The sequence below is a fragment of the Sardina pilchardus genome, chromosome 11 (genome assembly GCF_963854185.1).
Source record: "Sardina pilchardus chromosome 11, fSarPil1.1, whole genome shotgun sequence".
NCBI lineage: Eukaryota > Metazoa > Chordata > Actinopteri > Clupeiformes > Clupeidae > Sardina > Sardina pilchardus.
The window spans coordinates 25,719,512-25,741,717 of NC_085004.1; the positions used below are offsets into that span (position 1 = coordinate 25,719,512).

General features: G+C 48.3%; 1 protein-coding gene across 2 annotated transcripts in view; it reads left to right on the top strand.

Annotated features, from left to right (window-relative positions):
- Positions 1–19,885, top strand: part of mpped2a (metallophosphoesterase domain containing 2a) — a 62,990-nt gene extending 43,105 nt beyond the window's left edge. For both annotated transcript variants that reach the window (XM_062549771.1, XM_062549772.1), the window contains exons 5-7: positions 15,794–15,909; positions 16,575–16,688; positions 18,513–19,885. In XM_062549771.1, the coding sequence (XP_062405755.1) occupies positions 15,794–15,909; positions 16,575–16,688; positions 18,513–18,631 (349 nt within the window). In that variant the 3' untranslated portion in view covers positions 18,632–19,885. The remainder of the gene's footprint in view (positions 1–15,793; positions 15,910–16,574; positions 16,689–18,512) is intronic.
- The last annotated feature ends 2,321 nt before the right edge of the window (positions 19,886–22,206 follow it).

Below are 22,206 nucleotides of genomic sequence, written 5' to 3' on the forward strand. Positions count from 1 at the left end.
TTTTGTGTCTGCTCTCTTGGCCGCGCGTTTGATCTCTTCCCTCGCGGGGTTCCTAATGGTGTCTTCCTCTGGAAGCGGCGAGGGCTGGAAGGGGGGGTGGAGGGGAGGGGGGGGTGTCTGGGGTGTGCATTAGCCAGAACAATGGGCCGGTGCTGATGAGCAGAGAGAGAGAGAGAGAAAGAGGGAAAGAGAGTGAGGGAGTGCTAGGCTGTGGCCGGTCGCGCTCATGCTGGGAACAGAGGCCGTGTTTGTTTACCCCAGGGCGCGTATGTTAAACGCCAGCGCCAAACCAACCCCCCCCCCCACACACACACCTCCCTTCTTTAACTCGTCCCCGTCAGCTCCAGCTCACCCCGCCTCGTCGCTCCACACCCCTCCTGGTCCGTCCATTAAATTCTCTCTCCTCTCAGTCCGTCCATTAAAGCCGCCCCCAGGGCAGTGTCATCTCTGCTCTGTGTGTGTGTGTGTGTGTGTGTGTGTGTGTGTGTGTGTGTGTGTGTGTGTGTGTGTGTGTGTGTGTGTGTGTGTGTGTGTGTGTGTGTGTGTGTGTGTGTGTGTGTGTGTGTGTGTGTGTGTGTGTGTTAGGGCTGAGTATTGCCTGCTACCTCACGATACGAGACGTATCGCAATACATCTTGCCTCTGATAATGACCTTGTCCAGAACAGTGCTTTTGAATTTTCTAGAAAAGCGAGGGTAAAGCCTTCAGCGAAGTATCACACAACTTGAAAACACTTCAGTTCAGGACACCCGGAAATCTTAAAAGTGAAATGTAATAATTCTGTTTCAAGTTTGATTAATAGCCTTTTTTCTGCTGTCTCTTTTGCTTTTAGTTTTCTGATGCCATGTCCAAAGCAGCAGCATTAGAATATATCGCAATATCAAAATTTTGAGCACAGCCCCCTGTGTGAGTGTGAGTGTGTGTGTGTGTGTGTGTGTGTGTGTGTGTGTATGCAGGAGTTGGTTGTGATTGGTTGAGTCTGCTGTGTGTGTGTGTGTATGTAAGTGGGAGTTTGTAATGGGCTAAGTCTGCTGTGTGTTGTGTGTGTGTGTGTGTGTGTGTGTGTTGTGTCGTGTCTCTGGAGTGGGGGTATGGGTGGCGCGAGGCTGGGAGGCTGGCCACAGTCATGACAGGAAACGCCAGGCTGCTTCTTTCTGTGCCAGGATCAACCAGCTTATTAGATCAGGAGGGACAGAGTGAGAGAGAGCCAGAGAGAGGGAGGGAGGGTGGGTCTGTGTGAGAGAGAGAGAGAGAGGGGGAGAGGGTAGGAGACGGAGAGCAAGAGCGACTGACCACGCTGTAATGAGCATTAAGGCAGCCACGTAAAGCTAATGACCTGTGAAACAAACAGCATCGCGCAGCTCAGGGCGGCTGAATGTTAAGTGGGTTTATTAGACGAGCCGCGGGATTCTACAGCCTCAGTGTAAACATGACACCCTCCCTGCCGTCCACCCCTCTCCCCTGACCACCCCCCCCCCCCCCTCCCCCCCTCACCTCCGCTCCTCTCCTCCACTCCTCTCCTCTGCTACCCCCAAGCACTCTTCGCACTGCTGCAAGGACAGCCTCCGGAACCTCCGCGGCTGTAACGCATAGCCGCCATAGTTGTCTCGCATTCTCATGCTCCGCGTCTGGATATTTTAGCCGCGCTGCTAGTAGCATCTCCGCAAGTAAACACTCTGGTGGCCATTAATGGAAGCCCATGTTTCCTCAGAAGCAATAAGAAAGAGATTAGTATCCATGAAGGGAAGGGCTTAATATGGAGGTTTTTTTTTTTAATATTGTGTATTTGTGACGCTCATGGGAAGAGAAGAGCAGCAGTGAACGGGAGAGTCCACCACGGCGGGGAGCTGAGGTGGGTTAAATCCTGTGTCTTATGAAAAATGAATAAAGCTCTCACTGCAGGGGGACCTTGGCGAGACATGAGGTACCCCCCAAGCGAAACAGATGACCAGGATATGAGAGGGCACGGAGGGGCGGGGGGCAGGGGGGCAGTGGGGGGCAGTGGGGGGGTTTGCCTGGGCCGGGGTGGAAGACAAATAGCATCTCATATTGCCAGCTCCTGTGCATTTCCTGTTGTGATGTATAGCACCAAACGAGCCACTGCGCTGTTCTAGACATCTCTCAGCAGAACCGCTGAGGAACATGGGAGTTGGCGTGGGAATTTAGTATTCTCTTTTTATTCTGGTCTTTTAATCTAACATATTAATCATTCTCTTTTGATCCTAAAATCTCTCTTTTAAAGAAAGAACTAGCTCAGCAGACCTCATCTCCGTGTTCATACTGTTCCGGTGAGTGTGTGTGAGTCGGCTTGACTGAGGGTTCACGTTGAACATTACGAGAAGGGGGTTGGACGGTGGCAGAGTTCAGCCAGTTTAGGTTGACTAATGGGGTGAGCGCTGTTGCTAATCCTGGGGCCCGAGGAACCTCGGCGCACGCCGTCAGCCCGAAGGAGCGAGACTCCCAACCGCAGTAGTTCTCAAGGCACGTCGAGCACGTGCACTGCCACTGAATAAAACTGGGAGCCAGTGGCCAGCGGTGGCAGGAAGAACAAGCTCAAGCCTGCTTAGCCAAAGACAGCGGCTGCACCCAGGCTTCTCTTTCTCCATCAGTAGCAGCGGCAGCAAGCAGTGTTTTTGAATATTTGTAGCGCTGTTGGCTCCAGCCAGCCAAGTCTGGTGCATTAGCGCTAAGTGTTTCTTTAGCTGGCTGAAGTGTATACTCAGGGAGTCATGAGGTGAAAGGGGGGAGGGGGGAAAAAGAAAGGAAGATTGAGAAAAAAGAAAGAAAAACAAGATGGGCGAATCTTCCCCTTTTGCCTTCTCGCCACCGTTCTCTGTCGGGAGAAGAGAGCGGCAGGAAAACGGCCACAATGGTAAGTGCTGTCGCAGCTGAAACGTCCGACCATAAATAAATAGACGGATAAATAAATAAGCCCCGTGGCGCTGACCCAGAAGAGTCCCTGCTGGAGCCGGGGCCCAAGTCGGCCTAAGTGCAGCGCTTTCTTTAGGCCTCTCTCTCTCCCTCCCTCTCTCTCTCCCTCCCTCCCTCCCTCTCTCTCTCTCTCTCTCTCTCTCTCTTCTCTCTCTTCTCTCTCTCTCTCTCTCTCTCTCTCTCTCTCTCTTCTCTCTCTCTCTCTCTCTTTCTCGTCCCGTGGGGCCTGGAGTCGCTGTCATAAATGATGAATAAGGCTTGGACCTGCACGAGGACTTCCAGGGGTACCACTCAGTGGGCAAAACACACGTTTTCGCTGGCCCACTCTGCCAGCTTGAGTCACCGTCGTCGCCGTCCTGCTTTGCACTCTGTGTGTGTGTGTGTGTGTGTGCACAAACACGCTGTCGTTCATAATTCAGGAGATTTTTAGCTCAACGTTTTAACTACAATGGACGCTTGGTCTGTCTTGTGTTTTGCGGATGCTGCGACGAAAAGGTACTGCAAGGGAATTCAAAAGCCGTTCCTTGGCTACAGTTCCTGGAACTGCTTGTACCTTTTTCATACCGTTGGATATCCTGTAGGCTGTTATAAATGTGTGTTTTGGTTTAGGCCTGTTGATTAGTAAGGCCTTATCTTGAATGAGTACCTAAGAAGACTATGATGTAATTCATCCAGAGCAGCCTGGTGGACTCCCACAGAAGTCTCTGGACATGTGAGTCTTTGTTTAACAGGGTGGTGTGTGTGTGGACAAGGGATGTGTTTAGTTTTAATGTGGACTCAAGTTGTTCCTTTTCCTCCTGCTTGAATTCAAATCCCGTGAAAACAATTCCCATTTTTTATGGTTTCCTGTTCTCATTGTGGTCACTTGTTCGCAGTGCCCTTGATAACGCCAAGTGTTGTAAGGTTAAGACAATACGACAATACCCTCCAAAAACGCTTTCCCCTCGAGCCCACTTCCCTTGCCAACGTTTTCATAAGAATCTCTAACAACTCCCCTCTCCCCCCCTCTCTTTTTCTCTGTCCCCTCTCTTTCTCTGCCTCATCCTTCTCTCTCTCTCTCTCTCTGTCACTCTTCTACACCTATCTATTCCTGTCAGCCACCCCCTCAAGTCTTGACATTCTTTCCCAGGCTATCCATCTCTCACAGCCTCTCTCTCTCTCTCTCTCTCCCTGCCTGCCTGTTCTTATCTGACCCCGTTGGCCTTCCTCCCTGACCACAATAGCCTCTGACCCCCCCCAGTCTCTCCCGCCAGTGCAGTGTCAGGAGCGAGCCTCCGTGCGCCCGGGTCTGGACCCGGCGGGGTTCCGGGCGGGGGCTCGTTTGACCTCTCTGGCTGACCTTCTCCTCTAGACCTCTGCGGGCTTTTAATCGGCCCTCAGCAGCACGTATCCTGTCCTTTCAGTAGCCTGAATGGAGAGCCGGAGCCTATCTGCGCTCCTGTCCCAACACACACACACACACACACACACACACACACACGCACCTCTCACAACACCACTGATCAGCAGCCATACAGAGCTTTAAACCCTGAGCGTCTGGATCTAAAAAAAGAACCACACTGCCTCAGAATGCGGACGTTAACATCGTCAGGGCTCCCCAGGACCGTCTCCGATTGCCTCATGTGGAAGTGAGCGGACGAGACAAACACGACGCCGAACGCAGTCGCCAAAAACCACTAATTGGTCCAGTCTGTGGCCCCATTCTCTCCCATGGTTTTTATCTGAGGCCCCCCCCCCCCCCCCCCGAGTACCTGCCTCCCCTGTGCATGTTCTTTGATCTCGCTGACGCCATACAGAAGAGAAAGAGGGGTTCACGTCGGCTCTACTCACTGTCCTCCACTGTACCTTGTCAATTAAACAACAAAAAAAAGAAAAAACGCACACAGACCAGGAATGTGGAACATTGAAATTTACTGCAGGATCCTTGCGAAGCTAGACTGAGGAGGGACGTGTGTTTCTCTTTAGTATTATTCTGACGCCAGGGTTCATCCATGGGAGGCGGCGGGAGCTAAATCCGACTTTCATCAAAGTCAACGTCGGAGTTTTGATCTTCGGCCTTGTATTCCCGTCTTAGCAACACAAGAGCCAGTAGGGAAACATTCCTGTGTCGGATACTGGGTCAGGTGAGATGGGTTGTGTGGGGGCATATGTTGTTACATTGTGTGTGTGTCTCCTCAGCGAGCTGAAGAAGGTTTTCCCAGAGAATTTAGCCTGTCGGTGCCTTTGTCCCCCCCCCCCCCCCCCCCCACCCAGATCTCCCCTCTTCCCTCTCGCCATTGTTCCCAAGGATCAAGTTCACAGGGTGGGGGCCAGGGGTGAGATCGGTTGGCCAGGTAACCCAACCGCGCCCGTTAATATGGGGTGGAGGTTGAATGGGCCAGGGCCACAGCCCTGACCGCGTGAATAGGGCTCTAGCGTGCGTGTGTGTATGTGTGTGTGTGTGTGTGTGTTTGTGTGAATGAGAGGTCTGTCCAGCAGTGTGTTTAGCCTTGAGAGCCTCTGCCCTTCCCCTCCCGTCAGAAAGAGCCGGTCTCAGGTTCCACCTGTTCCCCGCCTGACAGATCCATATTTCAAAGTCACGTTGGCCCATGCTGATGTGTGAATGTACACATCCTCCTCCCCGTCTTCCCAGGAACACACACAACACACACGTACACTCACTCACACACACACACAGAGCTTTCATTCCTGCCCCCTCATCACACACACCCTCTTGTCTGTTGCCCTCGCTGCTCCCATGAAGACCCAGTAAATAATGGCAGCTTTCAGGGGCGAAGCTAGCCCTCCACACACAGTCTGCACACAGAGACTCACTTATATTCAGCTCACATTGTCGCCACAACAGAATGGACATTAAATTGGTTCTTTTTTTGTTTCAACCAGGTGTTCTCTCAAAATGTTTTAGTCATAATTATTTATTTGCTTTATCTGTTATTCATTTTACACTGTTCTTTTATGGAATATATCATTTGCAGAATAGTTGCAGTACAGCTGAAGAGTAGCTCTGCAATATAGTTGCAGTATTTGTTTAGCAAATACTTTGTCCTTGTGTGCTGTAATTATATTTTGACTGAACAGTTTGGTGGAACTCAATAGGGATTTACAGCATTAATTAAACAAGTGAATGTGAATAGTGCAGAAATGTCCTTTTTCACAATACAGCAGAGGGCTGACACTGACACACTCTTTCACCTTGTGATTCTGCAGAGATTTTAAAGAGCTTCAGTCATTTTTCAGACGGTGTTTCAGCGCTCATCCAGGTCTTTTGCACATTCTGTGAAGTGTCTCGGGCCCCGTATTGAGGCGGGCTTAATATTTAATGTGGGTGCCTCGCACCTTGGCCTGGCGGGTTAAGGCGGTGAATCCCTGAGCTTTGCCGCTGGCGCTCGGTGGTGCGACCCACATGAGGTGGTGGAGCGTGTGTGTGTGTGTGTGTGTGTGTGTGTGTGCGGCTCTGATCTCGCCTCCAGTCCTGAATATTTCACTTGCACAGGATGCCCTTTGATGCCCGCCGTAATCCGCTGCTCTCTGCTGCCGCTTGAGCTTTCTCAGGGAGCGCTCTCTGCTCTCTGTGTGTGTGTGTGTGTGTGCGTATGTTTTTTTTGTGTGTGTGACAGCAAGAGAAAGAGTTACTGTCTATGTATGTAGTATGTGAGTGAAACTGTGTGTGTAAGAGAGAGAGAAAGAAAGAGAGACTGTGTGGGAGAGTCTGCAAGAAGGAAAGGAAATGAGTGTGTGTGTGTGTGTGTGTGTGTGTGTGTGTGTGTGTGTGTGTGTGTGTGTGTGTGTGTGTGTGTGTGTGTGTGTGTGTGTGTGTGTGTGTGTGTGTGTGTGTGTGTGTGTGTGTGAGTGTGTGTGTGAAAGGAAGCTGAGACAGGAAGAGGTGGCTGTTTTGGTGTTTTTTGACCACCACAGTCTCTCTAAACATCAGTCAGAAGATAGTGCTCTGTCCATCTGATGGCACGAGCATGTGTGTATACTCATGTCCCTCTGCCTCTCACACACACACTCATCTTGTCCTCCACGCCTTTCCCCTCCCTTCCTCCCTCTCTCTTTTTCTTTCTCTCTCTCCATCTCTTTATCTCTCCCACCTAGAACAACACTTCTAGCTGAAGAACACTCTGGGGGGGGGGGTCGAGATGGGCACTAAGAGTATGCTGGGTCTTACTAGTCTTCTGGAGACCTTTGCCGGCAATTTATTGATTTCAGAGTGCTTCATCTAGAATCTTTAAGTATTTATTCCAAGAATGTCAAGGTGAAAGTGTGCCTTATGACTATTTGTTCAGTTTTACCGTACGTGCATTGTGAAAGTGCAGTCATGTGTCGGAGGCGTTTGTGTTCAATGTGAAAGCAGGGCCTCACGATCCTTCTGCCTCTCTGGGTTTTAAGCAGGAGGTGTCAGAAACGTTACCACAGGGGATGCCTAGCTTGTGGCGGCCAAGCATTGGTAGCGACATCGCTTTTTGATCGTCTGATGTCTGCTCATTCCTATCATTGTGAAGCAGAATTTACCAAGCGTTGGGTTGTTCACCCTGTTAGGGAATGTTTGCTGTGATTAAGACCGTCTTGAGATGGGTTCGTTTTGCCCTACTGGTGATGATGTGTTATTCAGCTGCTTTGGTAGCTGGTTGGAGAATGTACTGTCAGGCTGGTCTCCAGTGGGGAGGAACTACCAAGGCAGGCTTAGTTCCTGGACTTGGAAGAAGCCTTGGTCCTTGACCAAAAGAAAATACCCTCAGAAGAAGAGCTTTTGGTCCAGGACTAGGCGTAATCCATGTCTGGGAAAGCGGGCCCCAGAGTGTAAGATATCTCCTCCATCTCCTCCTCCCAGGGCATCCGTCATCCAGCGCTAGTTATTAGAACTGCAGCAGGGCAGCCAACCCCCCTCTCCCCTCCATCTCCAGATCTCTCTCTCTCTCTCTCTCTCTCTCTCTGCGCTCTCTTTATCAATCATACTTCTTCCCACTTCTTTTTCTCTTCCTCCTCCTCCTCCTGGTTCTATCCATCTTCATCTATCTCTGACTCCTTTTCTTCCATCCATCCATCCATCTCTCCCTCTCTCTCTCTCTCTCTCTCTCTTCTCCCTCCCTGCTCAAAGTCTGTGGCGCTAGTGGCCTTGGAGCTGAGCTGCAGTTTGTCAGGCCCCGGGCAGGGTCGTCCACTTGCCTCCCATTTACTGCGGGGGCCTCCGGGCAGTTAATAAAAGTGGCCGGGGGCCTGCACTTGGCCCCGATCGGCAGCGCGCCCGCCGTCCCGGTCACTGGCTCGCTGGCTCTCTCACTGACTGGCTGTCAGGTGGCTTAGTCCCCGGGGGAGAAATAAAACTCCTATTAACATCCTCTTCCTCATTGGCCCTGACAGCTTGATCAATTAGGCCCCCTCTTTAGGTGACCTCCGCGTTGCTGTGACGACGAGGTGAGGGCCGAAATTAATGCTCGGTCGCAGCACTGTATCAGGAGCCGGGGTGGGGGGATGGGGGGACTTCACACTTCACTGTTCCGCGGAGCCGCCTGCTCGATTTCTAATTTTCTCCTCTCTGCCACGCTCGCTGTTTGATTCGCTTTCTCCCTCTCTGTTCTAGTGTGAATTCCTCGCTCAGTTCTCTCTCTATCCAAGGGAGAGGTGTTGATCTTTCTTATTCTTTGTCAATTTATCCTTGGAGTCCTCTCTTTGCTTTTGAGATCCTTTTTCTTCCCCTCCGTGTGGCACCGTGCAATATCCAATGCTCTTTTACTTGATGCTCCTCAGTCGTTTCATTTTCCACTGTCCATTCCTCCAGACCAGCTAGAGGCTGTTGGGTTCCTCTCGCTCTTTTAATATTGGGCTCTTGTGTACTCCCTCATTCTCTCTCTCTCTCTCTCTCTCTCTCTCTCTCTCTCTCTCTCTCTCTCTCTCTCTCTCTCTCATACATACACTCTGTCTTAGGGATGTCACGAGAACCGATACTTGCGATACCTCTCGATTCTAAAATGAAAAAACACCGGCGATGCCTATTTTTCTGAAGCACCGTAAGCACCGACGCCAGCATAAGCATCGGTGCTGCGACTCTTCCGGAACTGATGGGGGCAATAGGCTACAGTGTTTCCCACACATAGACTAATTGTGGCGATGCGCCACAGATTTAGCACCGGCCGCCACATATTGTTTCGTTACTTTTTAAAATTTATTTATCTATTTTTTAACGGTATTGAAAAACACGCAACATTCGTTAAGCTGAATTTCCTTTCCCTGCTCCCCCTCTCTGTCACTCACGCGTCTGTCTCTCATGCACACACAAATGCACACACACACAGCCTCTCCCCTCGTGCACACAGCGTCTGTCTCCATGAAAACCAACCAGATCATTGGAAGCGTGATCGTACTGATGCACCTGACGCTGCCCGGGTGGAAGCATATAGTTCTTCCGCAACTTTTGTAGATTATGCGTGCAACTTTATCAAACAGTAAAAGTAAAGTAAAAGCAAACGTGTTCTCCTTGGCCCGCTCTCGTACGTGCTCAATGGACACCCGCCCACGACATGCACATTTAATCCAAATAAAACATTCACAATCGTGAACGCAATGACGCACCGAAGACGACTAGCTGCTAGCTAAATTGCTGTTTAAAATCCGGTTAGCATCATTAGCTAGTCTATGCTGCAGACATTAAAACTCTTGCATTCAAGTTGACTGACCATCTCAATACCAATGTTTTTCAACTCCAAGACTTAAAAGGTTCTCTCCCAAGGAGAAAAAGTAGCTTACCTTGAAACTTAAACACATGTGGGGAAACTGTCCAACCAGTATGATAAGCTTAGCCTGCTACTTTGTTTACAAAATGTTGAGGCTTCAACCAGACAGCTGAATTTAAGAGGTGGAGTTGTAATATGAATAGTAGGCTATAATCTGCATAACGTTTGCTGCTAATGAAGATCAGAAATTTCATATAGAATGTATAAATAGTTACAGAATGTGTGTGTGTTTCAAATAAAGACTTAACATCCTGTAAAAAAAAATCATTCACATTAGGCTATATGAAAGCAGAGCGATAAAAAGGCGATGCAAGTTGTTGGTTTTTATGCAATCCATTAGAAAAGTGATTTAATTATGTGTAAGCCTATGTGATATGCTCGCAATTGGATACTGTATTCTGTTATGCTCTGTATGTTATAGAAATTATATTTCAGTATTCTGCAAATATTTCAATAAAGAAATTCATTAAGTACATGGGATTTTAGAAAATCCTTTTTTTTAACGATAGTATCGAATTTGGCATCGAGAATCGTGTAATTTTACTGGTATTGGCACCGACTACTGATTTTTTGGTATCGTGACACCCCTACTCTGTCTCTCTCTCCCTCTCCCTCTCTTCCTCTCTTTTTCCTCCTCTATCAGCAGAATCTGTCCTCTTTATCTCTGCTCTTGTCACATGGAGCAGGTGCTCTGTGCCGGTAATGTAAAGCGCCCCCTCCTGCAGGCTTGAGTTTCACCTCACTGAAATGGGTGATCTTATCGCCCTGTTTCTAGCATGACGGAACACCAGGTATTTTTTGTCATTTTCTGTGTGTGTTTGTGCGCGTGTGTATGTGAGAGAGAGAGAGAGAGAGAGAGAATGCGTGTGCAGAGGTCAGGCTCCTGAAACCCCACGCTCATACCTCACTTTCAAAATCTGATTATATCGTTGGCGCTACCAAAAGGGCATGGACCTGACAAAGGAGCGAGGGAGAGAGTGTGAGAGAGAGAGAGAGAGAGAGAACAAGAGAGGAAGATGGATAGGGATGGGTTTAGCACACGAGCCGTTTAACGAGCCTAATCCGCTCCAGAAGGCGTCGGGCGACGACGCTAAGAAACACAAACCTGCCGGTGAAAGTTCACCAGGGGGGCTGTCTCATCGCCGTCGCCGCGGAGACTCAGGCCTCGCTGTTGACAAAACATTCCGCACGAGGGCTCGGCAGGCTCGGCAGGCTGGCGGCCGGCTGGCGGCCGGCTAGGTGTAAATAGAGGTGTCGCGTCGGGTCGACAGAGGGTCAGCGCGTCGGCGCGTCCGCTCCCGCAGGGGTCAAGCTGTAATCACTTCAAGCCGACCTCTTTTGCCCAGAACAAAGAGATACCAGCCATATCTGTAAGCATTAGCAGCGGCTCAGCGAAAGCTACACCATATTGCTTTCGGTAACCTTAACCTTTGGAGAAATGGGAGTTCTCAAGGGTCCATGGATTCCAGGTGAACGTGGGTGTGTGCTGGGGCCTGTGTCTATCCACCGGGCTCTCTTTCCGCAGAGCAGGCCAAACCAGCCCTGGTGTTGGAGGAATCAACCACACTGTCTTGGTGTTGAAGGAACCAACCTCACTGTCCTGGTGTTTGGGGAACCAACCACACTGTCTTGGTGTTGGAGGAATCAATCACACTGTCCTGGTTTTTGGGGAACCAACCACACTGTCCTGTTGCTACCAACCACACTGTCCTGGTGTTACCAACCACACTGTCTTGGTGTTGGGGGAATCAACCACACTGTCCTGGTGTTGGTGTTACCAACCACACTGTCTTGGTGTTGGAGGAACCAACCACACTGTCCTGGTGTTTGGGGAACCAACCACACTGTCCTGGTGTTGGGGGAACCAGCTGCGCTGCTGTGGGGCTGGATGGGGCTTTAGTGGTGCTAAAGCGGGGCTGATCTCGCTGGCAGATGGCGCCTCACTGCTGCCGACACCCAGAGTTTCCATCAGACAGCGGCTCTATGGGGCTGCTGCAGGGTTTGACCCCTGTGTGTGTGTGTGTGTGTGTGTCTGTCTGTCTGTTTGTGTGTGCTACTGAGGGCCTGACCCAACGTGTGTATGTGTCTATGCTGGAGTGCGAGGACCTGACCTGACGTGTGTGTGAGGGTGTAATCTCCCGCTGTCTGACAGCTGCAGCTAATCCCAGTCACAGCCGTGCCAAACTACCTGACCGACCCCGAGCACCAGATCCCCCTCCCCCAGTCCTTCCCCGTCTCACACAGGAACCACTGGCTCTCACTCCGACAGGAACTTTTTCTTTGAGCATTATTTTAGACATTGTTACAGTTTTTAGGATTCGTTTTTTAATTGGGGTGTGCATCGATAATCTAATAGCCAGTTAACCATCCGAGATATGTTACACAAATATTAATATCCTGGTTTGGTTATTCTGTATGCAAGGAATCATGGTAGACGTGAAGGGAGACCACCAAACAGTCTAATGAAGGACGGTCTTTGCGTTTCTCTGCTAGAAAATCATTACCAGGGATACTGTACAAGAAAGGCCAGAAACTACACACCTTATTTCAGTAGTATGACATGGTAAAGGATATTGCGACGGCTGTATGTAATTCGGCCGTAGGTACGAGACAGGGAGACCAAGTGCGTCTGAGCATCGTTAATTACAGACCAAAGTTGCACACCTTCTATTTTCCCCTCAGAGAACAAGGTGAAATCCTCTGTTTATCCGTCCTGTTGTCTTTAAATCGGGGGGTCAAGTGATGCTATCGTGCTCTCAAAGGCACTTGTAATCCACACTGTCTCAAAGGCACCAGGTCATTTGCATGTTCTCATTTTCTGGAATATGCCGTGCTAAATTTCAGAAGAGGCCTTGAGATTCCTTCTTTATTGCTGTGATTAATCTCCGAGCCACTGTGACCTCCTTAACTGTGAGAAAGAACAGGAATCAAAGCCCTTGAGTTGTTGACACACAACACCAGCGTATCGGGCATGAAGTGCCAGGTCAAGCACTGGGGCTGTACAGTATCTGTTGGGTGGAAGCTGTCTGCTTGACGCAGATAATGCTGAGAGTCCACAGTACCCTCTCCTCCCTTTCTCTCTCTCTCTCTTCACTCCCTCCCTCCCTGTCTCTCTCCTCTCTACTCCTACTCTCCCCTTCTTCCTTTCCTCTCTCTCCCTGGTTCTGCTCTTCAGCCCCCCTCCCCCCCCACACACACACACACACACACTCACACACACACTCTCTCCCTCCCTCTCTCACCTCTGTTCCTTCCCTCCTCTCCTCCTTTTCTGGTCCCCCTTTCCTCTCCTCTGTCCTCTGTCCTCTCTGCCTCGCCCCAAGCCCAGTCCTCTTACTAATGATCAAGATTAGCCTGCATCATTAGAAGGCGTGAAGCGAGAAGGCGCAGAGAGGTGTGTGTGTGTGTGTGCGTGTGTGTGGGTCTCGTCGGTGAGGACGGGGTGTTGGGGATGTGGTGAATATGCGCTCTTCTAATTGAATATTGACATTCCGCATAGGAGGCTAAATGGGTTCTGTCAAACACATAACTCGCAGGCAAAGTGCTTCTTTTAACCGGCGCTGCTGGCAACTTCAAGCTATTTGCTGGGAACCGGTTGCCATGGCAGCAGAGTTTGTGCGGTTCTTTCTTCCCTTCTGTCTGTCTTTCTTTCTATCAGTCATTCCCTGGCTCGTTCATTTCTTTCCTTCTTATGTCTGTCACTCTTTTTTTTTCATCATTTCTGTCTGTCTTTTGTTTTTTTTTTCTTCTTTTTTTTCTTTATTTCTTTATTTCTTTCTTTCTGTCGTTAACTTCCCCCACTAATTCCCGCTGTCCTGCGCAGGCAGTATTTCCGATTGCTCTGGGCCCTTGTGTGTCCAGTGGGCGACGCGGCGCGATGCGGTTGGGGGCCGTGTGGTCCGCCGAGCTCCCGGGCAGGTTGGAGGTGTGTGTTTAATGGCTGGTTAATAGGGTCGCTCTCCCCTGCCCTGTCCTGCACAGCCAGGCCTGGCCGCCGTCTCCCTACGACACTGTCCAGATGGCCGGGGAGTCAGCCCGTTATCTAATCTGGCTCTGAGGCCAGAGGGGCTGGGGGCGAGCATTACACACACACACACACACACACACACACACACACACACACACACACACTGTCCAGGCTGCAGCACCAGGGCTTGATAATAAGACCTGTGTGTGTGTATGTGTGTGTGTGTGTGTGTGTGTGTGTGTCTGCACACGGGCCCTTGGAGGAAACAAGCCTTCCTTTATGTGACGGGGATGTCATTAATCTTTATGGAGGTTAACAAATGCACTCGCATGGAAGGTATATTTCATACACAGACACCAACAATGGCGCCTTTGTACCAGACGGCCACCGCTCCCCATCCCCCCCTCCACCTCCTACGCCACTGCCGCCCCATACCAGCCGCATTGCACGCTAGGGGATGTGTTCTGTATATTTTCCTCAGGTGTGTGTGTGTGTGTGTGTGTGTGTGTGTGTGTGTGTTTGTGCGTGTGTGTGTGGACGTGAGATTGCATATGAAAATGTTTCCTTGTGCCTCGCTCCCACCCCACCCCCTCACTTACAACACTCAAAACACTCAAAAAAAGTCATGTGTATTTGCACACTTTTCAAAATGGCTTTGCCCAGGCAGATTGGATGAAGTCCTTTCCCAAACCCATATTGCTGAAGGTTCTATTTTTTGTGTGAAGGCCAACACAATGGAATATCCATGTATAACAAATCACTAGTGCAGGGGTCTTGATTTATGAACCCTTCCACAGATATAGACTGGAAACCTCTCTTCCTATTTCTCAAACGCTGTCGCCTGCACTGAATTATTTTCCCCGTACATGGTATCGCGGTAATTAACCAGTTATCAATGGCCCCAGTCCAAGAATATTCCATTTCTGTCCACCTATTGTGCTCTCTCGACTTGTTTATTTATATATATATATTTGTTTGTTTGGCTGGGTATATATATTTTTTTTTCTCCCGGTCTCCCTTCCTTCCCCACTGGTTTTCCTGGCAGGCTGATCGAAGGGCCTGCAGGAACCGTTTTATTTGTGTCAGAACTCACCTCGGCTCCGAGCCGCTCGATACTCCATTCGTCGCTGTCGCCGTGGCAATTCCTCACTGTAACAAACCCTATTGATGTTTCTGAGCCCCGAATCCACCCCCACCTCCGCCTCTTCCCTAGACACACACTCACACAGACACACACACACACACATACACACACACACACACAGACACACACACACACACACACAGACACACAGACACACACACAGACACACACACACACACACACACACACTCACTCACACATTCTCAGTCATACCCGATACAAAGTACTGTGACTAAATGACTAAGAATAGCATCCCACTGCCACCTCGCCAGCCCAACCAGAGAAAACCAGCCATCCATTTCACTTTATGTCAGGAGGGCTGTGCCGCGTCCAGCCTCGTCCGCCCGCCCCGCCGTCCAAATGTGTTACCTCTCCAAACAGTGCACAAGACACAGTGGCCATAGGTTTCCTTTGTGTCCTAATTGCAGAAAATGCCTGGAGTCGGCATCTTTTGTAATTGCTACCATTGAACAGTCAAAGTGCTCGTCATCAATGCTCTCTCTCTCTCTCTCTCTCTCTATTTTTCCCCCTCTTTTTCTCGCTCTGTTTCTCCGGCGCTCCCTCTGTTCATTTCTATGCGTGGTCCCCTGCAGTCTGCCTCCAGCCCAGGGCTCGTGGTTTGTCTCGCTGTGTCCCCTGTTGTCAGCGGGAGGGCTGCGGGGTTGTGTTGTTTCTGTTAAACTCCCCATCACGGACAAGCATCAGCGTCAACCTGCCACTACCTGCAGTGCCTTCCCCTCCAGTCACATGTGAAGGATGGACTCAGTGGGGAGTGGTGGAAGGGGGGAAGAGGGGGGGGGGGGGGGCAGATGGAGGGATGGAGAAATTGAGAAATAAAGAAATAAAGGGAGAGAGGGAAGTAGAGAGAGGGGGGAGAGAGAGAGGCCATCATTTTGACAGGATGAGACTGTCTCCACGTCTGCTGTCAGCTGTCATTTCTAAGCATTGTATGTTTCTCTCTCTGTGTGTGTGTGTGTGTGTGTGTGTGTGTGTGTGTGTGTGTGTGTGTTTTCTCCCCCAGGACCCCCTGGTTTAATGGCTGGGGCTTTAACCTGCCACGGGGACAGTCCCTGCTTGATAAATGGAACCTCATACCTGAGGGCATCGACATCCTCATGACCCACAACCCGCCCCTCGGTGAGTCTCATTAGCCAATCACATCCCACCATTAGCATAACTAATGAGCTACTGGCTCATGCAAATGTTGTGTGAAATATGAATAAATCAAACAGACTCAGGATTAAAGTATGTCGTCTCATTTTCAAGCGTACATTTTGAAATGAAAATGTTATGCAAAATTCACATAACCCATGGAACAGCGTCAGTGTGAATGGGATATCAGTAACATACATTTCCTGAAGGTCATATTTCAGCCAACTCATTTACTAAACCAGACCCAACCGCAGTGCCATGGTCTTGGTTATGGCACAAAACTGATAAACCACTATTTTCCCCATGTTTGTGCCTTGATATTGACTTGCTTTCTTGCTTTAGTAGCACTTTAGGGTCTTAAATGTCAAACTCTCTACCGCTGAAGCACAGAGATGGATTAATCGTCCTGTTTGTGCCATTGGTATTGTGTCCTTTTATTAGCTCTGAGATGCTCTCTGTCTGTTTCGAGTGATTGCTTTCCCTTCTGCAGGTTCTTGCAAAGTTTTCGATCTCAAACGTGAATCAGATTGAATGTGAGCGTCATGTACTGAGCTTTAATGATCTGGTGTTGATTTTCTAGGGTGAAGGTGTCTGGAGAATGACAATTTTGGTCTGTGTGTTTGTGTGTGTGTGTGTGTGTGTGTGTATAGGTTTTCGGGACTGGGTTCCTAAGGAGCTCCAGAGGGTGGGCTGTGTGGAGCTGTTGAACACGGTGCAGAGGAGGGTGCGGCCCAAACTGCATGCTTTTGGGGGCATCCATGAAGGTAAGGCCATCAGACCACATCAGCCAAAGCAGTCACAACACAGATAGTAGCCACGCAACACCTCTCTAGTTTACTGTTATTTTAAACTGATCTACAAGTATAATATATCTATTCTAAATCTGTTTGGCTTTGTTGTGATTGACATGGAGCTGCGATATCTCGTCATTTGCAAAGTTTCATCAGTTGTTCAAAATACTTAACCAACTGTTTACCAATTACAAAATATAATTGTGCAAGTATGAAATAATTGCGAAGGTATTTAATTGTGTAAGTATAGAAATTGTATAATTTAGATAAATTGCTGCTGAGTTTTGTGACATAAACACTAAAAGTTGAATGTCACTAACCGGAAGATGATTACAAGAATTTAAATTATAATGTGGCGCACTGCGCTGAGCCAGTCTATAATGAATGTGAGCTGCACGTTCTCATTTTGTAAATACGAGCAGAGTGGGGAAAGGAAAGGGGCACCCATGGGTAGCAATTTGAAGTTGTAGCCGGCACAGTGTCGTTTCTGGAATGAGACCGCGGTGGCTATCTCTCCGTCATAGTGGACATAGCACGAGGTTTTGGGCTTAGTCGTTTCCATCCCTTATCTGCCTTCAGGGCTACAGTCCCCTACGCCTCTGCTCAGCAGATGTGGGTACGGCATTTGTCCTCCATCCCTCTACATTGTGTGTGTGTGTGTGTGTGTGTGTGTGTGTGTGTGTGTTTTTTTTTAATTAAACATGCCGAAGCTGGTTTCTAGCCTGAGGCTAATTAAACCCCAAGTATTCTCAGCGACGAGGGGAGCCTGCAGTGTTCTTGGTGTTTATCGTGCATGGAGGAGGAATTTGTTTGTACAGCAGACTGGAGTTTTTTTTTTTCAGGGTTTTTTTTTTTTTTTTTTTTTTCCTGAACACATTACAAATGGGCACAGCCATGGCATCAGCCCTCTCTATCAGAAGGTTCCTGGAGCCCCAGGGCTGGAGCTGGTCCCCTCGCTGGCTATAAAGAGGCATTGTGGGAAGGGGAAACTGCCATCCACGTAGTTATGCAGCAGATGTTTCTGCCCAAACCCAACGCTATTGGGAAGTGACTCTTTTCAGATGGTATCAGCATTTTTGGGTTTGTGCGAATCACAGCACATGCCCCTGTCATTATTGGTGCCGCTAAGCCAAATATACAAGAGTAAAAGCAAAATCTTGTTGGGGTGTATGTGTGTGTGTGTGTGTGTGTGTGTGTGTGTGTGTGTGTGTGTTTTTATATTCCATTCTCTTATGTCAGTAGTAATTCCACACAGCTGCCAACCTGCTGAAAAACAGCTTACGTTCATATTTACCGAGCCTGAGTCACGGCCGTTTCACAGTTCCTGTGGTCTTATCACACTTAATCATTCCAGATGGTAATATTCTCTTAGTGTCTGCTCGTATTTGCGCTGCCCTGCATGGCGGTTGCCTCTGTTCCTATGACACGCCAGCTATGCTGCACCCAATTCCAGCAGGCCTTGCCTGTTGGCCGGTGTCACAAGCTAAATCGGAATACATATTCGTCTGGTCGGCGTTACGTCTAAACTGGGTGAAAACAAACCATTTTAGCGGCTGCGTCAGATGCAGTTTAGATGTTATTTATCTAGGTTTATTAATTATTTATCTAAACTGCTGCAGGGAAATGTCAAACACTGGCTTTGATAGCTGTTTGTTTACACCAAGTTGCCCCATTCAGTGCTATTGAGAAGCGTTACTTCCGAGTTTTCACCATCCAGACGAGTCCCCCCTGGTGTGTGTTCTCTCTCTGCATCCTTGTAATGCTGGCAACCCATCCATCCTCTCCCTATTTCCTCAGGTTATGGCATCATGACGGATGGCTACACGACCTTTGTCAACGCCTCAGTCTGCACGGTCAGCTTCCAGCCCACCAACCCCCCCATCGTGTTTGACCTGCCCAACCCGAGCAGTTCATGAGGGGCTCGGCGCAGACAAGGACACCCTCCGTTTTTGTTTTGTTTTTGTTTTGTTTTTAGTTTTTCTAACAGTAATTCTTTTCATGTGTTTATTCTTTCCAAAATATTAGTCTTTTTGTACTGTCATTGGAGGGTGGATAAAGTTTTTGGTAGTTATGGGGAAATGGGGAGGGGTGGGGCGGGGGCGATAAGCAAGGGGAGGGAAAGCTAAAGAGTTTCACTTAAATCTAAATCTGTAAGATAATGAAGCATTGTGAATTTGTACAATTTGTTTGCTTTGCAACTTTTTTGCTGGATACATAAATAGTGGATGACATTTTGTTTTTATTATGTATGTTATTTCTTTTTTTTGTTTGTTGTTTTCTCCAGGACAATTAAGCTTCCTTTTGGCTGACAGGGATACTGCCTTAAACTAGCTTTAAATTCCCCAGCTAGAGCCCCCTTCTTTCTGCTAGCACAAAGAAAGCCTCGTATTTATTACCCGTGATCGATCCAAAAGGACTCGCATTATGAGAGCAGGGAAGAACTCGGACGATTTTCACTCATCAGTGCTATAGTGTTTTCACTCTGCAGATTTAATTGGACAAAAAATGTCTTAAAAAGTATAAATGTGTGTATGTGTGTATTCTGTAAATTCTCTACTAAAATGTTTGTTCTGAACGTTTCATAATTAAGAGATGATTTTTTTTGTTTGTTTTTTTTTTTTTTGCTTGTAAGTGATATATTATATATTATGTGCAAAATGCACTGGTGGTCTTTTCTGTTTTCATCAAAATTTCTTCTAATGTTGATATAATATTAGTCACATCAATACCTGCCTGGTATTTATGTCATTATGTAAGAAAGAACCAGCTCTTGGAATATAAGGTGTATTGGCAATCTGAAAGATCAACTTTTCCCTTTCTTCCCTCACATGCTCTTTCTTTCTTTCTCTCTCTTTCTATATATCTCTCTGCAAGCCTGCCTAAAAAGGTTTAGTTGTCCATTGGTATGTTAAATATGATCGTTTTTGTGTTCTTATTCCTTTGGTTTTCTAATTTTGCACTGTGTGTAAATGCAATCTTGCTAGCACAAAAAAAAAATGTTGCCAATAGTTTAAACTCCGCCACTGTAAAATGTCCCACGGCTCTCTTTAAATTAGTATGTCTTGTTCAACATTGAACGTTTTGAGCCGCTGTTTTTTTCTCTTCTTCCAGTTCATTGTGATATATCTAGCTGCCTTTATATGCAAATAAAATTGCAAGATTTTTACTTATTTACTGTCCGCAATTAATTGCCTCATTAAACACCTCAGTCTTGATTAACAATTCCACATTTTATAGGAACAATTGCTTAAATAATACACTTAATTGTCCCTTACATTTCCTGTCTTAAAAAAAAATGTGCCTCCTTAACTATTAAAAGTGTCTCTTTTGGAGTCAGTGGATGCCAGTTCTGTTTTTGTTACTTGACTTGAACTTAGTGTGCTTACGGAGTGATCCACCTAAATCGGTCTACCTTTAAAATATATACCACTTTCATTTTGCCTGGTGTATTCCCCATATGTACCAGTGAGGGGTTTTGTGGGGACAGGGGTGATAATGCCTCGCATTTTAGAAAACAAAATTTCCATGATCATGTTTGAATGCCTCCCAAGCCAAAAATAAAGGAAACCTCACTGCACCCCCCCCACCCCCCCCCCCACCCTCTCTCTCGCTCTCTGTCTCTCTCTCACACACACACACACACACACACATAGAGAGATGCACACATTCACATTCAACCTCCTTCACTAAGCTGAGACATCAAAGGCACCAAACCAATTAACTCTCTCCCCAAATGAAAGCAGAAAATATGGCTGTGAACCTTGCAGATTCTCTCCACATTATCATAATCCACACTAATCATATTAGCATAACCCCTCGAATCAATGTCAGAGCAGCTACTTTCTCCAAAACATATGCATGCATGAGAGAGCTCACTTGTGTGTGTGTGTGTATCTGGCTAAGTAAAGCATCACGGCGCCTTGCCACAGAATAAAAAAAGTATGCAAACAATCTGAGCTGTAAGCAGTGACACAAACATAAATACATTGGTGTGTCGCAACCTCAGGGGCGTAGGCAGCTTTTCAGAGGAATTGGATCATTCCCCACCTCCCCCTAGGAGTGGATCAATCGGTGTCTTGCAGAGGTTTCCCGCTTGACAGAATATCACAGAGCTTTTTTGGACTGCTCCAGTTTTTGTTCTGCTTTTTTTGAGGGGGGGTGGGTGGGGGGTGCGGAGCGAGGCACCCGACGCCCCTGGAACCCTGGAGCTACCGGTTCAGTGCATCACGTGTTGATCCTCCCTACGCTGGCACTCAATCAAAGAGCTCCTCGTCCTCCCAGTTCCGCACCTCCCCGCTCTCTCCCCCCACTCCCCACTCCCCACGCCCCCACTCACTCCCCCATCACTGTAATGCAGCCACTGCAGAGCTCCTCAAACCTAATTTCACCAGACGGATGTAAAATACTTCTGCAGACACACACACACACACAGAGAGAGAGGGAGAGAGAGAGAGAGAGAGACTCGCCCACTTGGCTAGCCTGGCGCAGTGGAGTGAATTTATCTGTTTATTAATAAAAAGAGGCTGGACGCTCCAGTTAGTGACAAGGTTCCCACTCTCTTTCATTTGTCTTTATTCCCCCCCTCATCCTCCTCCTCCTCCCTCCACCCTCCTCCCTTTCTTCCATTCCCCCTCTCCTCTCATTTCTGTCTCTCTCTCTTATCTCTCCCCATCTCCCTCCCTTTTTTTCCGACGTGTGGCACACAGACAGGGAGGGGAGGTGAACTGTCTCTCTCTCTCTGTCTGTCTGTCTGTCTGTCTGTCTGTCTGTCTGTCTGCCGAGCCCCTCGTCTTGCTGCGCAGTGCATTAGTATCAGGTGGGGTAAGATGGGGGAGCAGAGGACGGCCTTTATTGCTGTTCCAGATTGCAAAGTCTATTAATTACCCCTGCTCTGACACCAGCAGGCATTAATAGGTGCTCTTGACAGGGACGGCTATTACCCTCCAGTGCCCTGACAGCTGCTATTGATATTGGATATTTGTCAACTTAGCCTTCGCCTGGATGTGATGGATGCCACATGGCTCGCTCCGAAGGCTAATACCCTCCGTCACCACTGACTGTGTGTGTGTGTGTGTGTGTGTGTGTGTGTATTTGTCTGTGTGTGTGTCTGTCTGTATGTGTGAAGTTTAAATATGCAGATGGTGTTTGCATTACAAATATGCATGTGCACTATGGAGTGGTGGGGAGGATGAGAGCCTGTGTGTGTGCGCATACCTAAACTGGTGACTGTCTGTGTGTTTGTGTGTGTGTGTGTGTGTGTGTGTCTCTATGTGTGTGTGTGTGTGAGTGTGTGTGTGAGGCTTAGTCTGGTGCCAGCAGCTCTGTGTGGAGTGTTTATGCTGTCTTAATTGCACCCAGCGCCTGTATTATTGTAATCTGGAGTTCATTTGGCCCCAGTTGAGTCGCTATGAAATAATGCAGGCTAGCGGTGCCAGGGAGAAAGTGTTGGTCTTTCCTTTCCATTTTCTCATCATTCCCATATGTTCGAAAT